Source organism: Narcine bancroftii, chromosome 3 (genome assembly GCF_036971445.1).
Source record: "Narcine bancroftii isolate sNarBan1 chromosome 3, sNarBan1.hap1, whole genome shotgun sequence".
NCBI lineage: Eukaryota > Metazoa > Chordata > Chondrichthyes > Torpediniformes > Narcinidae > Narcine > Narcine bancroftii.
Genome location: NC_091471.1, coordinates 241,617,477 through 241,634,276, shown reverse-complemented (window position 1 = coordinate 241,634,276; position 16,800 = coordinate 241,617,477). Strand labels below are relative to the sequence as shown.

Here is a 16,800-nt window from a genome sequence, read left to right as displayed (position 1 = left end):
ATAGAGACCAGTACAAGCCCTTCGGTCCTCAATGTTGTGCCAACCCATATATCCCTTCCTAAAAATGTACTAAACCTTCCCTACCCCACAGCCCTCTATTTTTCTTTCATCCACGTGTCTAAAAGTCTCTTAAATGCCCCCAATATTTCAGCTTCCATCAACATCCCCTGTAAGGCATTCAGGGTACCCACAACTCTATGTAAAAAGAAACACTGATGTCTCCCCTAAACTTCTCTCCCTTAACTTTGTACAGATGTCCACTGGTGTTTGCTGATCCTGCTCTAGGAAACAGGTGCTGGCTTCCACCTTATCTATGCCTGTCATAATCTTGTAGACCTCTCAAGTCTCCTCTCATTCTTCTATGTGGTTCCCATTTTCATTCACCTTTCCTCCATGCACAACATCTGTGCTTAACAAGCCTTTTCCATCTTCTTTTACATGGTATTATGCATTCATTCTCCTGTTGTCTCCAGCCATTCACACATGGACCAGTCTCTCTCTACCCATCCTCTCTTAGCATCCTTAAAACAAATGGGATTTCAAATTATTTTGTTTCCTTGTAAATTTGACTTGTTTTTCTCTCCTAAGAACATTCAGAATCCTTTCTTTTTATCACAGGTTTATAATGTTTGCATTGCTTTTGATTCCCGCGTTTGGTGACAAGTCAAGTTGGCAGAGTTGCCATATTTGAGTCAAACTTCTGCCAAAGCAAAGTTGTTTGGTGCAGCATCGTTTGTGAATAAAGACAGTGCCTTGTTCAAAGCTCCAGATATTAGAACCACAGGACATTACAGCACAGAAACAGGCCCTTCAAGTCCATCCCAAACTATTATTCTACCATGACCCACCAAACTGCACCACAACCATAGCTCTGCATACCTCTTGACTTGACTGTCCAAATTCTTAAATGTTAAAAATTAGCCCACATTTACCATTTCAGCTGGCAGCTCCTTTCACACTCCCACCACTGTGTATGTGAAAAAGTTCCCCTTAATATTCCCCTGAAACCTTTCCCTTTTCAGTTGTAACCCATGTCCCCTGGTTTATAGCTCTCCTACCCTCAGTGGAAGAAACTCACCTATCTAGACCTCTCAATTATTTTTTAATTTAGTTCGGTAATAGGCCATTTCAGTCCACCAATTAACCGACAACCCCAGTATGTTTCGAAGACTGTGATTGACCTGGAGCTCCGGGGAAAACCCATGTAGACCAGGGAGAGTGTACAACTCCTTACAGACAGCACAGGATTCCAACCCGTCCTGATTGCTGGTGCTGTACTAACCGCTACGCCAACCATTCCACCCGTCAATCAAATCTCCCCTCATTCTTCCACAGTCCAGGGAATAAAGTCCTAGCCTGTTTAACCTTTCCCCGTAACTCAGTTCCTGAAACTTGGTCAATATCAAGTAAATATTTAAAAATAATTATATTTGGAGTAGAACAAGGGAAGGGCTCTGGGCACTGATGTTCTCTGTCAAAGTGTACAGCAAGGAGTTGCAGAGATCGAACAAAATAGCAAATCCTAGAAAGGAGCACATCTCAATCTGTCTGGTTTATTAAGGTGAAGGTCAGAATTGGAGATTTTGAGGGGGGGGGGGATGGTTTTCATCCATTTTGACAAGTTATACTGCACTGCATTTAATGGCAAAATAATCCTTATAAATGAACCAAAGGAAAAAAAAACACATTAGGACCTAATTCTATAGTATTTAACTGAAGCACACATAACCCTTACTATTAACACCACCTCTACTTCCATTAGGGAATAATTGTGACACAAATTAAGCAATCCCCCTGTCCCATATCAAGGACAGTCTTCAAACCACAACATCTCAAAACTAGCTGAGAAGGCAATGCACCTCATTGACACTCTCAATATTCTACACCTAGGGAACGAAGAGAGATTGACAGACTCTGTCCTGAATTGTTAACTTGTTATTATGTGCAGAAACACGAGCACTCCAGGTCTGCTCGCAGGTAGACCCAACTGTGAGAAATAAACTCTTGGCTGAGAGAGAGAGGAATGTCCTTTCAAAGCTAAGTTGCTGACATCAGCAGCTTTCAAAGCCACTGATAGTTTCGACCACAGTAAGTCATTCAGTCAGTGCTTCTGACCTCTCTCACCAACAAGACGAATGGCAACCAGGTCATCCGCATTCCAAGAACACCTTTCTGAATAAAAATAGCCAGATTTCATGGAATGATGGTTAAATACATTTCATTACAATACTGGCGCACTTACCTGCATTTCAGAGTATAGATGTTTCCTATAAACTTCACCAGTGAGAGAGGCTCGGGTTTCAATACTGGAAAGATCACAGGTCTCACTCGGAGAGGTTTTGGTTCCTCTGACTTTGACCTGAATGTCTTTGGCTCCTTCCCTTCCTCGTGTTTTGGTGATAAGTTCTCTGTGCATACCGCTGGCTTTTGCTGCTTACGCTCATTGTCTGAACATGAAAGAGAAACCGTCAGCTGATCATCTCATTTAATACATGGTTGTCTATCTGTTCAACCTTTATTGGGAAGGCAGTTTCAAAAGTGACATCAGATGCAGTAACATTGGACTGAAAACCTGCCTGTACACTTAAACCCTCCAAAGCTCCCACTGCTCAATGGCAACTCAAAGTTCCAGATTACTCCCATGGATACACACTGCCCTGGTCTGCAGAGAAAAATAATTGCCTGTACAGAGGCAGTGAGCCACTTTGAAAAGATTTCTAATTAAAAACAGTACAGTAACAAATGCCAGATGCTGTACTCTTGGCCAAATTAATACACACAAAACCAAACGGCATTGGGCACTTTCATTAAAGGTGGAAATCGTTTAACTCGAGCAGTATTACAATTCAAATGCAAACTAGATTCCATCTAGTAGTTCAGGAACACATATGCAGTTCTCGACTTTTTAGAATTTTTGTTTACTGAATTGCTGTGTCCATTACTGGGTTTGGGAGGGAAAAAAGTTACCTTTTCGAAACAATTGCATTTTCAAGACAGAACATTCATGCAAGTGGTAATTTAGAGGGTTTAACTGCACCTACGGGACAGGACAATTACTCCACATGTGCCATGAATCAAGCAGAAATTCCACTTATCAGAGTAGGATTCCCACCACACACTTACACATTTAGTGCCAAATGTATTCTGTAGTGACACCCTGACACAGGAAGGAGGGAATCGGTACAATCCATTCCTTCTACTTCCCCAAACCGTTATAGCCAACCTCTCCCTGAATTTGTTGGAACTCTGAAATTTGCACTTGCAAGGTGAGTCACCAAACCACATGCGAACGGGGCTTGATTTCAATCTTTGACCGGTTTAACTTACTTACACATTACAATGAATTAAGCACCTTGGCTCCGTTTCTATACAGAAAAGAGTGCAAGAACAAAGGCACAATAAATACAATCCACTCACGTGCAAATTAAAACAAAAACTTACATACATAAGCAAGCAAAAGCTGCAACTAGTCCCTGCACTTCTAGGGTTAGGCTTTGCATTCTCAAGCAGGTCATGGAATAGATGCTCAACTTGATTAGTGGGGATCAACTTGGTGTCAGAATCACAGCATATGTATAATCACACAGTTTCCTTTTACAGTGCATTGCAATTTAACAAGCTTTCTCTTCAGCACTGCCAACTTTTACATTTAGTTTGTTTTTGGTTAAGTTATACAAAGCCAAAGGGTCTCACATGTGTCGGTGAGTGCAGGTTCAGCCTTTTCGTGGAGTTCCTCAAACTGAGACAGACTCGGTAACTTCCTTTTCAATCCAGATTTCAGATGGCCACGCATGTGATTGGAGAGGCCTACACCCGTGGTTAGTGTCACTCCACAATACTCACAGGTTCCTAACTTGACTGGGTGCTCTGTTGTCCAAAATGAAATTAAGATTCAGTTACCACCCTGCCTTCCACAGTTTAATTCCTAACTTAAATTGAGGTTCTGGCAGGTCTCAGCCTAGTTCCTAAGTGGACAGGAGCCCACAGCACTTTCAAGGCTCATTAATTTAGCGATGATTGTCTGCAGATTTCTTTAGCGATGGTGTGTGAAATGGAAGTAGATGTACCACTAGGGGATGCTCTTAGGAGGTTGATGGCAGGCACCTGGGGGATACAGGCAACGATAGAGAGCTAGGGTGAGAGCTCTGTATCGTGGGTGAAACCCTATCTGACTAGAGGACACTCGACTGCAAAGCAGAAAAATGCTCCACTTTCACTCACATCTCACACAGACTCGTGCATTCATCCCTCATCCATGCCTCATGCCAGGTATTTGAAATGGGGGAAAAAAAGATGCAAAGTAAAGGAAGCCCCGGAGCCCATTCAACCACTCCAAGATTAGTGTTTACTATTGTACAATCAGTTCCTTCCAACTTTTCCGTCTTTCAGTTGCACTTTCCTTCCAAATGCTGCAAGATGAAATCGGGACTCAAGATTATAATTTAAAATATTTTAGTTGAGACTTTGTGTTATTGTTTGAGACTTTAATATATTCCCATATATAAAATATTTTCAAACCATTAGAAATGTTGTATTCTAAAAGGGTTGAAGACCATGTAACGAGCAAGGAATTAAACACTGATCCGAAATTTTATCAGGCACAAGGCATGGACATTTAACACCAGATTAATAAACAGGTCTACATCTGTTGATAAGTGTTGCTCTTTTACCACCGTACAAATCCATTCATCCTCCTTGAATGATCCCTTGTGCGCATCTTCCGGGCTACCCATTAATCCAGACAGAACAGGTGGCCTCCTACCCCGTCAACATAGGGACTTTCCCTCGCCCCAATCAGAAAAGCATTTTACAACACCATTTCTCCCTGAGAATTTCTATGACAGGAAAACCTCCACATCATAGTACTTCTAACAATGCAAAGTCATCTCTGGAGGGGTATCTATATACAAAAAAAAGTGATGCCAAGTAAATAAAAGAGAGCTTCCACACATCGGCCAAAGTGACCAGACCCAAGGACTGCTTTTGATGTAGGAAAAAGCAGCAAGCAAAGCAGGAGCAAAAACACAAAAATGCTGGAGGAACTCCATGTATGGCAGCATCCATACATAACCAACATTTCAGGTTGAGCTCTTCATCAAGGTATGAACAAAAAGCAGACAGGTGCCTGAATAATAAATGTTGGGAGAGGAGCATAGATAGGGCAACAGGCAATAATTGGACATGGATAAAAAGAGGAAAGGCGAGAATTGAGAAGGGTGGGGGGGTCGTTCTGTGAACGCTGAGCAGAAGGAGACATAAGGATAGGGAAAGAGAGAGAGAGAGAGAGAGAGAGAGAGAGATGGGGGGGATGGGGGAATGGAGGCTAACGGAAACCAGAGAAGGCAATGCCTATACAGGTGTCCAAACTTTTATCTGGGATTCTGAACACCAGCAACCTCCAAAAACCGGCACAGTTTTTTTTTTGGTAATGAAAACACTTGACTGATTCGCTCCTAGACACTGCCCCCAGCTGTCTATTAGTCTGCCACCACCCCTGGCCATCCGTTGGTCCCAACCCCCACACTGTCATCGTCGGTCGTGGTCACCTAGCCAGCCCCCCATCTCCCCCGAAATCTAACTCCCGACACAACAGCAGGGCTGCAGTCCTGCCAAGCCCAAAGTTCATTTGTGGCGGCAGCGACTGGCTCAATGCAGGAACTCGGGGCTTGGGGCCAAGAGTCACCTTTGCACCGAAGGTAAGAGAGGGTGGGGAAGGGGACAGAGGCCAAACGGCAGTTTAATTTTGAAGCTTTACTTTAAAATAAAAAAAAATTCTAGTGATATTATGGTCTTTTATGGCCTTTATTTATCTAAATTAATTTAACACCCTGTGCCCCCGTTTTGTGTGATCTTGAAACATCGCATTTCCTTAAAGGGGCTGCCATTTTAAAATGATTCCAAAATCCAGAAAATTCCAAACAATGGCAGGTGGCCAGTCCCAATGATCCCGGATAAAAGGTTAGGCACCTGTATCAATTTGTTTGGCGGGTGCCCAGATGGAATACAAGGTGTTGATCCTCCAATTTGTATGCAGCCTCAGTCCAGCAGTGCATGAGACCATAGACCAGTGATTCTCAACCTTTTTCTTTCCACTCACATACCACTTTAAGTAAGCCCCATGCCATCAGCGCTCTGTGATTAGTCAGGGATTGCTTAAGGTGGTAGCTGAGTGGGAAGGGAAGGTTGAGAATCACTGCTCTAGACCCGATTGTTCCGGAAATATTTTGCTGGAGAAAAATTGTCATCGGCCCATTTCCTTTGGAGTTCTGAAACCGTGCACATAACAAGTCCATGAGGGACAATTAAAACAGTGGTTTTCAAACTTTTTCTTTCTTCCCACACACCACCTTGTGCAATCCCTTGCTAATCACAGAGCACATAGGGATTACTTAAAAGGTTGAGAACCACAACCGTAGACAGAGATGTCAGCAAGGGAATTCAGTACTGCAGCAATCATTTTTGGGGATGAAGAAAATTCCAGATTTGAGTAACCGAGAACTAGAGGGCAGTGCAGAGGGTTGAGGGAATACCTGACAAAGGGCCAAGACCACAAATGTAGGTTACCCATTACTTCCTATGGACGCTGTGTGACCTGCTGAATTTCTCCAGCATGTTTGTGTATTGCTTAATGGGCTGTTACAAAGATAGAAACTGGAACATACTTGAAGTGACTTGAAGACAAGGATGAGTTTCATGATTTAAGATTTTTCTTAACTGAGAGCCAAGTTGGTTTAGCAAAGTTAATGGGATGATATGAAGATTATTTACACCTAAAGTTCAAGTAGAGTGGAAAGTGGAATGCATTGGAATAGTTGAGTCTAGAGGTAACAATGTCGTACCAATTTCAGAAGCAGATCATCAATACTCAGCAACATTACCTAGGTTGAATCAAGTGGCAGTGCAAGGGCATACAAGATTTGAAACTGGGTCAAATCAGACATTGAGATTTCAGTTTTGGAGTGGAACACAAAAATTTGCAGACGCTGTGATTGTAGTAAAAACATACAGAAATGCTGGAGGAACCCAGCCAATCTCGCAGCATCCATAGGAGGTAAAGATATATTATTGATGTTTCAGGTCTGAGCCCTTCTTCAAGGTAGATGAAAAAAAAACAGGAAAGCGACAGAATAAAGACTGGAGAATGGCAGGGGGAGGTGTCCAGTCCAACAGCACTCATGCACCATCAGACCAAATCCACCTGAAAACTGGAGAACGCCTCACTCTCTTTCGTCTAGGATGCCAACTGGATGGCCTTAACATGGACAAATTTCAATTAAACTACCCCCCCCTCACCCCTTCTTTCTCTTGTGGTCTTTCCCCCAGCTCTCTCTTTCCTTTTCCCTGTCTCCTTTCACAGAGCCAAAATCAATTCTCACCTCTCCTCCTGAAATTTCCAATTTACATCTTTTGTTGTTGGTTTGAACTCCTCCCCCTCCATTCTTCAGTCTTTATTCAGACACCTTCCTGCTTATATCTTGAACAAGGGCTCAGGCCCGAAACGACAGTAATACATCTTTACCTTCCGTGGATACTGCGAGACTGGTGGAGTTCCTCCAGCATTTTGGTGGGTTTTTACTGGTTCAGTTTTGAATGGTTGGCAGGGAGTGGGATGGAGTCAACAGCAAATTCACTGGTCCATGGCTTTAACCATGTGAAAGCACAGAAATGCTGCAGGAAACTCAGCAGGTTTTAATCTTCCCGATATTTCTCTGAAGGCAAGTTCTGTCCTACTCAGCAGTGCATTCTGACAAACTCTGACAGTTCAGAAACTGCTGCAAAGGGGGCTGTGCACAGATGAGAAAGGGAGAGATACCAAAAGATTTGGAGGATATTAGAGGCAGTATGGGAAGGGAAGTCATTATTTTGCTCTGGCTGTATTAGACTGCCTTGACTGCAGACCTGCTGTTCACCTGTATTTGTTTTTATATTAAGAGTCCATCTCCTTTTCAAAATTTCCAATACTTTAAATTTTAAATTAAATGTAGACATACAGCATGGTTACATGCCCTTTTGGCCTACAAGCCTCTGCGCTCACACCCTATTGACCTACAATCCTGGTACATTTTGAAGGGTGGGAAGAAACCAGAGCACCCAGGGAAAATCTATGCAGACACGGGGAGAGTGTACAAACTCCTTACAGACAGCGCTGGATTAAAGCCCAGGATGCTGGTGCTGTAACAGGAGTGTGCTCATTGCTACCCTAACTGTGTCGCCCACCTTGCCATTGCTTCCCGAAGTTAGTCCACTATATCACTGCACATTTAACACTGCAGTTTGGAAACTAGCCAGATTCTAACCTCCAACATAATAGTAGTTGGGCTGTGCTCCTGGATAGATACTAAAACCAGAACAGTGTGCAGAGATGTGGTTCAATGAAGACTCAGAACCAGTGCATTCAATCTGCGGTAAAATGATCTCAAGATCAATGTTTGACATGCTATTTTAGTAGCAACTCACACTGAGGGTGTAGCTTTCCAAAGCAAAGCCTTCAAAGCCAGGGACAAAAAGAGCTTTAATTCACTGCCTCAAGCCAGTCTCTATTTGATGGCAATCATTAAAGAGATACGAGTAAAGGCTTCAATGAACAAAAGTTTCATGCTGTTCTTACTCACAGATTATGTCCAAAAATCAGGGGCTGAAAATTTCAACTGCACAGAAAGCACATTGATTTTTATCTTCAGGGATTATTATGGCTACTCAAAATGTACTTTGGGATGTACGATCTAAAATACTAAGCATATTAAAGTGACTGAGGGATCAAATAAATTTATATTGTGAAGGTTTTCAGAGAGATCTGGACCTATTGGAAAAATGGGCTGAAAAATAGGAGATGGAATTTAATGCTGTCAAGTGTGAGCTGGTACATTTTGGAAGGACAAACCAAGAAAGGATGTACACGGTAAATGGTCAGGCACTGAGAAGGGTGGTAGAACAGAGGGATCTGGGAATACAGACACAAAATTCCCTGAAAATGGCGTCACGGGAGGATAGGGTTGTAAAGAGAACTTTTGGCATATTGGCCTTCACAAATCAAAGTACTGAGTACAGATGTTATAGTAAAATTGAACAAGACATTAGTGAGCCCAAATTTGGAGTATTAAGTGCAGTTTTGGTCACCTAACTACAGGAAAGATATCAATAAGATATAAAGAAGATTTACTAGGATGTTCCTGCACTTCAGGATGTGAGTTGCAGGGAAAGGTTAGGACTTTATTCCCTGGAACTTAGAAGAATGAGGGGACATTTGATAGAGGTATTTAAAATTATGAAGGGGACAGACAGAGTAAATGTAGATAGGACATGGGTTAAAGGGCAATGGGAAAAGTTTAGAGGGAACATGAGAGAGAACTTCTTCACACAGACAGTGGTGGTGAATACAGACTCAATTTTAACATTTAAAAAGAATTTCAACAGGTACATGGTTGGGAGAGGTATGGAGGGTTTTGGACTGCAGGTCCAAAAGGGTGCAGGTCAGTGCGTCTAGGCAAAAAAAATGGTTCAGTACAGATTAGAAGGGCCAAGGATGTCTGTTTCTGTGCTGTAATGTTATATGGTTCTGTAGTCAACAATTCCAAAGAATGTGACTGAAAATAAAGTATTTGAAGTTTTATAGATTCACGCAAGTGAAGTTTGCTCAATGTAGTATTTTTGTTTTTTAAACTGTTTATTCTAAATGCAGGTTTACTTGTTAGGCATTGTAATAGTGAGTCTTAAGGACTGGAAAACTTGCTTATCTGATGTCTACCATTCCCTTTAGGTACCGGATACCAGGGGATTTACTGTACTTTTATAGGAGCAAAACAAAAGAAGGAATGCTGCAACTTAAAATCTGAGACAAAAATCACATTAATATTTAGGGTTGAAGGCCAAAAATCTGGACAAATGTAGCTTTCAAAACAACGTGCAGGAGGAACGTTGTAGAAGAGGAATAATTCAAGGAGAGTTCTGAGAAAAAACACAAAGGCTGGAGAAACTCAGCAGGTCAAACAGTTAAGATTCAACACCAAAGTTTCGGGCTTGAGCCCTTCATCAAGGTGTGGGGAAACATGAGAGATATCTGACCAAAGAAGAGTTCTGAGTCATTTGGAAGGAAAGTTGCCAATTGTGGAAAGTAGATTGTATAGAATTTGTTCCAGGGGTGATAGTTGTATGATTAAAGGCAACAGTGGTAAGAGAACAAAATGAGGATGTGGAAGGATTGATAAACAAGGACAGAATTTAAATGAAAGCACAAATGCTGGAGGAACTCAGCCGATCTCACAGCATCTATAGGACGTAAAGATATATAACCAAAAACGTTTTGAGCCTGAACCCTTCTTCAAGGGATGAGGAAAAAGCAGGCAGGTGCTTGAATTAAAAGGCTGGGGAGGAGCACAGACCAATAGGCAAAAGGTGATAATTGGGCATGGATAGGAAAGGAGAGGATGGGGGGGGAAACAGGGTGGCTCTGTGAATGCAGATCTGAAGGAAAGAGAGAGGGAAAAGGAAAGAGACAGAGGTGGAGGAAAGGAAACAAAGCTAACAGAAACCGGATAGGACAATGTTAATGCCATCCGGTTGGTGGGTGGCCAGACAGAATAAGATTTGTTCCTCATATTCAAAGAAATTAAGTCTTTACTGTACCATATTATGAGCCATTTTAAAAGGTAGATTTATGTAGTGAGGGTGGCACGATCAGCGTAGTAGTTAGTGCAATGATGTTACACCCAGGTTTGAATATGGCGCTGACTGTAAGGAGTTTGTACTTTCTCTCCGTGTCTGCGTGGGTTTCCTCCAGATGCTCCGGTTTTCTTCCACCATTCAAAACGTACCAATTGGGTGTAATTGTGCACCATGGGCTCATGGGCCAGAAGGGCCTGTTACCATGCTATATGTCTGAATTTAAAAAAATTAAATCATAACTTAGGATTATGCAGATGAAGGCCCAAGGCAACATCAGAACCAGAGAAGATCAACCCAAATTCTTTCATGAAGCCAATGCAGCAGGAGGCTCATCCCATATTTATGGTTTTAGATTGTTTGCAGCACACTATACCAAGTCAGAGACATGGAAACCTAAACTGTCAGTCCAGAACATTAAGCACAGTGTGCTCAAAACAGTCAGTCATGGAACAAAGAACAATGCTCTATCATCTACAGAGAATGTGGTCCTCCAATCTTCATGGAAAGTGTAACGTTTGTAGCTACTAGTTTAGAGGCACAATCAAAAGCATCAACATTGGGCATCCAATCAAAATGAGGAGTCTCTGCATCTTCTGATTTTGGGTGGGGGGGGGGAAGGATATTTTTATGCATTTTGGCATAGACTGAGGGAGAGAATGTTGGATAGCAGCATTTGAAACTAAACAAATGTTCTATCATGCATGGAGTAGTTTTCTGTAGAAAATCTTTTATCCTTCTGACTCATTTTTAAACTAAAGTACATACTGCTTCTCTTATTTAAGAGCAAAGCACACTTTTTTTTGGTTTTTATTTCCTTCCAATGTTAATTTTTTGGGACCATTTTCTCCTTTCAAGCAGTAACACATTTACCAGCTGGACTACTTGATTCAAAAACACCGTTACAGATTAAATTTGTAATTTTCCATTCTTCTCTCCCTGTGTTCACATCTTACTTTCATAGCTATAGACAAAACATAGGACTATATTTTTTAGCAGATTTGGTTAGTCATTTTGCTGTGGAATTTTACTAATTTTTGTTGATCGATAATCTCCAAATTGTCATATACGACTGAAGACAAAAATAAAAAGGATTTTTTTTTCCTGTGCTCTTAAAGTAATTTAGCCCTGTAGAAATGGGAGTAATACCAATTAATTCAGCATGACTAATCTATTCAATTTATTCGACAACTCAATCTTTGATTGAAGTTCTGAATATGAATGGATCATAAGATGGCGACACATTTTGGCTGCTATGAATGAATGTGGCAGATTCCTCATTATTTTAAGATGTCATTCCACTCAAATGCAATAATAAAGCCTATACAAGTTCACTAAATTCCCAGTGATGTCTGCACACGCTCAGAATCTGCAATACTCTAAACCCCAAGGAGATTTGCCTGAATATTAACTTCTCTTAAACTTTTGTGCGGCTCCAAAAGCCTGTGTTAGATCAACACACAGCATCTCCTCACTTGTCAGAAAGGTGCAATAGCAACTGCACTTCCTGAGAAGACTGAAGTGGGCAGGGCTATCAGCCACCATCATGTCAGCATTCTACAGGAGCTCTATTGAGAGCGTCCTGGCCGGCAGCATCACAGTGTGGGTACGGTTGCTGCAGAGAAATGGATCAGAGCTCAATCCACAGAACCATAATGGTAGCAGAGAGGATCACTGTACAATAACACACAATAAATGGGTGTGATCTAAAAGGATTGTTGTCTGAAGAGGACACAAAATCATTGAGGACCCTTTCCACCCCACACACAGCATCTTTCAGCTGATCTTGTTGGGAAAGATACAGGAGTATCAGAGCCAGCACCACCAGTCTGAGGAACAGCTTCTTCCCACGGGCAGTGAGAATGCTGAATGATCAAAGGAACGGCTCACACTAACCATCTGAACTCTCTCATGCATGAAACATATTTATTTGTATTTATGAATACTTGTCCTTATATATTGTTTGTCTGCAGTGTGTTATGTCTGGTTGTGTGTCTGCATTTTGTGCATTGAGGACCGGAGAACACAGTTCCATCAGGTTCTATTTGTACAATTAGATGATAATAAACTTGAACTTGACTTGATTAGATAAAATGCTGGAGAGTCAGAAATCAACAGAAGTTTCAAGTGGGACAGCTGGTTGAAGCTACAATTGAAACTTCCTTTGGTCCTTTGGACAATGATTGTTCTTTTCTTGTCCAGTGTGTTTACTTTAGCTATTCATCTAATTTTGAAAGAACTTCTAACCTTTAAGGAAGCTGAGATGAACAATGAATATAAAAGTATCAGAAGTGATAGCTCCAAACGATGAACTGCTACATAGCAAAAAATACGATTTGGTGTTTAATTTCTTAGGGAACTTCATAGCGACTCTATTGGAACATTACAAGTAGTAAATTAGAAGTTCATATACATTTTTGCTCATTTTAGAAGGATTTGAGAGTTCAAACAGTGATGCAAGTTTTATTATTCAAATTAGCATATTACAGTATATTAACAAAATAGACAATAATGGCAATTCTTTTCAAATATAGTACAGAGCCATCCTATTCTAAGGATCCAGGAAAATGTTTGGCCAGACTATTATATCCTGTCTACTCACAGATGTCACTGCAGCTGTATTATGTCTTTTCAGGGCACAAATAAGAATGCAATTTTCTCTGGAATTCCAGACCTTTGCAAAAGGCACTAACAAACTACACTGCGCACACCAGAAATTTCTCAGTGAATCTGAGTTGCTGAAATGAACCAGGAAGTATGGGCCACTGACTGGCAGTAAAACCAGAGTCTCGTGAGATAAGGAAAGGGCAGCTTCTGCTCATGAGCATTGTTCCACAATCGCTAATAAAAGAGTACATGTATACACACGTTTCTGCTGGATGGGAACAGAAGGGAAAAAATATCTATAATGTCTTTGCTGCATCGCCCCAACCATTCAGTAAGACAAATAGCTTGTTAATATCCACCATAAGGGTCACACATGGAAAATAATCACTTGGAACACGAACAAGGCAACTATCTGCAGCCCTATCTCAACTAATATAATGATGAAACACTGGATTCAGGATTTATACTATTGAGTTTAACATGTGATTAGAATATATATTTCAGCACAGAATTGCAAAACACTTACAGGATATTAGGAAAATTAAAGACACCAAGCTAAGAATGATCTGTTAATGATAAAGCACGTCAAAAAATTAAAATTCTGAAGATTTTAATAAATATTGGCATGGAAAAGTCTATGGATTTATTCTTTACCGACTTTTACAAGTTTGTGATCAGATTCCTCAGAACTCTTTTGATTAAAGCTCACGATTGAAGGTGTCTAATCGACTTGCTTTGGGTGTTATCTGAAGTGCAGGGATAATGGACAAGCAGTTAAAGGAAAAGTGACGAGTGATATTCTTAGAAAGTTCAGTACTTGGAAATGTTGGAGAATTAATGACGAAGATAACCAAGTGCCCAAGGTCACTAGCCAGGCACAGGGCATAGCAAGTGGTGTGAACAATATTATATAGTAATGTTGACTATTTTATTGAATGGGCAAAATTATGGCAAGTGCACTTTAACAGAATATTCGATCATGGAAGTGATCAAATAAGATTTTGTTTTTCAAGTGGATTTATGGTAATTCCCACGTGCAGTCTAGCTCTCACTAATTTCTGGCTTTGGTCCTTACAAAAGTGAGAGCTCATTCAATCCCAAGTAAATTTTTTTGCCACTTGCCCATTATCCAGTTCACTTGTAGAACATTTACAGGTGCACCATCCTGAGCAAAGTTAACTGCAAAACTATGACTGTGGGTAATTATTTTGCAGTATTCAGACTTAAAATGGCAATCATCTCTCAGAAATACCATATTCATGGCATATAAGATCCACGGGCATAAAAGACACCCCCTTCCCATTTCAGCAGGGAATATTAAGAATATTTTTAGTGTATTTACGGATAGGTAGAATGCTTTTAATTCAGTTCTCTCTCAGTGTTGCTCTGGAGGACCTTTTATCATTTAGACATAAACGGGGAAAACTGTTTATCCATCCTTTTAAATTATCTCTTTTTCTGGCTTGGCAATATTGCAATAATTAAATTTATACTGTGCTGATCTACCTTATGTATCTGCGTGGCATGCCATATGTTCTGCTTTACATTTAAATCAGAGGTGTACCCGAGAATGCCCTTTGCTGTGCGGCTTCTCCTTGGCAGGTCTCCCAGCCCCAGGACCAGGGGACCCACCAGCAACTCATGGGTGTTGGCAATGTTGGTGAATGGGTTCCTCCTGCACCTCTTGCGCTGCTGGCAGGGGGCTGCTGTGGTCGGCCTTCTGACCAGGGGAAGTGAGTGGCAGCTCTGGAAAGCATGAGCCACCCGAGGGAAGGTGGCCCACCAAGCTGCAGGTCCACTTCCTGGACAGCCGGAGCACATCCGCGGGGTTCTTGAAGCTGGGCGAGTAGCCAGAGACCTGTTCAGCGGCCATTGCGGCAATGCTGAGTTGTCATTGAGGGATCCCTCCCTCCCTAATAACCACATATAAGACTCGGGGGGGGGGAGAGAGGAGGGTATTTTTTGAGCCATTTCTTGGAGGAAAAAAAGTGGGTCATATGCCTTCAAATATGGTACTTTGTGATTTTTAATCCAAAAATAAAACTGAAAATAACTATCAGTCATCAGAGCAGAGATTCACTCGTTCTTTACCAACCAGCAAACTTGGATACAATATACAAATGTACTGCAGAGACTTCTCCAGCACATCGGTGAATTGCACTTGACCCCAGCGTATGCAGATTTTCTTGTTTGGGTAACTTTTGTTTTGAAGTGGGTTGGTGACCAAAGAGGGTGATAGGTTGTTAGTTACAGTGCATTGGTATTTACTTTTGGATTAAAGACCACAAACTACATCACACCTCCTCTCTCACCACCTTTCTGGGCCCCAAACAGTCCTTCCAAGTGAAGCAACAGTCCACTTGTGAATCCGTGGGAGTCATTAACCACATTGTGGCCTTCTCTACATCGGAAACGATGCAGACAGGGAGATCGCTTCGTTGAGCACCTTCCACATCAGTGACGGGGATCTCCCAGTGGTCAGCCATTTCAATTCGGCACCCCACTCCAGTGCAGACACGTCTGTCCCTGGCCTCGTGTACTGTCAAACCAAGGCCACCTGTAAACTGGAGGAGCCACACGTAATATTCCATCTGGGCACTCTACAACTAGTTGGCATAAACATCGACCGTCAGTTTCTGCTAAGCCTACTCTGCACTCTCCTTCTCTTCACCATTCCTGTCTTCTTCCCTCCAAGCTCTCCACCCCTTTTCCACGCCATTCACAGAGCCACCCCCCCCCCTTTGTTTGGTGGTATACCCTCCCTCCCCTATCCACCTATACCTCCTCCCCCCCACTTGCCTACATTTTGCTCATACCTTGATGAAGGGCTCAAGCCTAAAACATTGGTTATGTACCTTTATCTTTACTATATAAAGTCCCCTGTTTGATCTTCTGAGTTTCCCCGACATTGTGTTTTCAACCACACATAATGACATCAGCTAGATAGCAAACATAAAAAATTCAGAGGGTGACAAGGTGCGACAGAATCAATGGTCCTCAATGTCTAGATGTAGATCAATTAACAGCTTAGAGCAAATGACTTTGCTCCTGAGCTATCTTTTCTGATCTTAAGAGTGGATTAAGAGTGATTTCCAATCACCACTGTTCTGCAAGTTAAGTTTGAGCCCAGAATCATCCTTCTCACTTCACACAGAATCAGCTCAAATGTGACATCTCTCACAGTCAAGTGCACAAGCTGACAAATTATTGGAGGAATGCTTACGGTTAAGACTCGTGAGAATTTGGAAGGGAAGAAAATTAATTGACAGCAGTTTCAACAAATCATCATTTCTGAGGGCTCAATGTTCTGGGACTCTCACTCTGTGCACAGCACAATGCTGTTGCAGGCACACAAAATTCCAGAGCAGGACAAAATTGAATCCCAGTTCCAATTCCAAGAATGGAGAAGCACATGCATTATACATTTTTAAAAAAATAGGGAACATGATAAAATTAAAGGTGTTTTTGACAACAAAAGCAAAATGAGTCAAATGGCCTGTTATGTTCAAACATTTCTGATATTTTTCGAGCAGG

The 16,800-nt window shown here is 41.6% G+C and overlaps 1 protein-coding gene across 6 annotated transcripts in view; it reads right to left on the bottom strand.

Moving 5' to 3' along the window:
* The window catches only part of LOC138758413 (protein Wiz-like), a 133,629-nt gene that overhangs the window by 8,756 nt on the left and 108,073 nt on the right, over window positions 1-16,800 (bottom strand). For 5 of the 6 annotated variants that reach the window (XM_069927289.1, XM_069927291.1, XM_069927293.1 and 2 more), the window contains 2 exons: window positions 3,694-3,867; window positions 2,243-2,447 (listed from right to left, as the gene is read on the bottom strand). In XM_069927289.1, the coding sequence (XP_069783390.1) occupies window positions 2,243-2,447; window positions 3,694-3,867 (379 nt within the window). The remainder of the gene's footprint in view (window positions 1-2,242; window positions 2,448-3,693; window positions 3,868-16,800) is intronic. The other variant, XM_069927292.1, reaches the window with a different exon arrangement.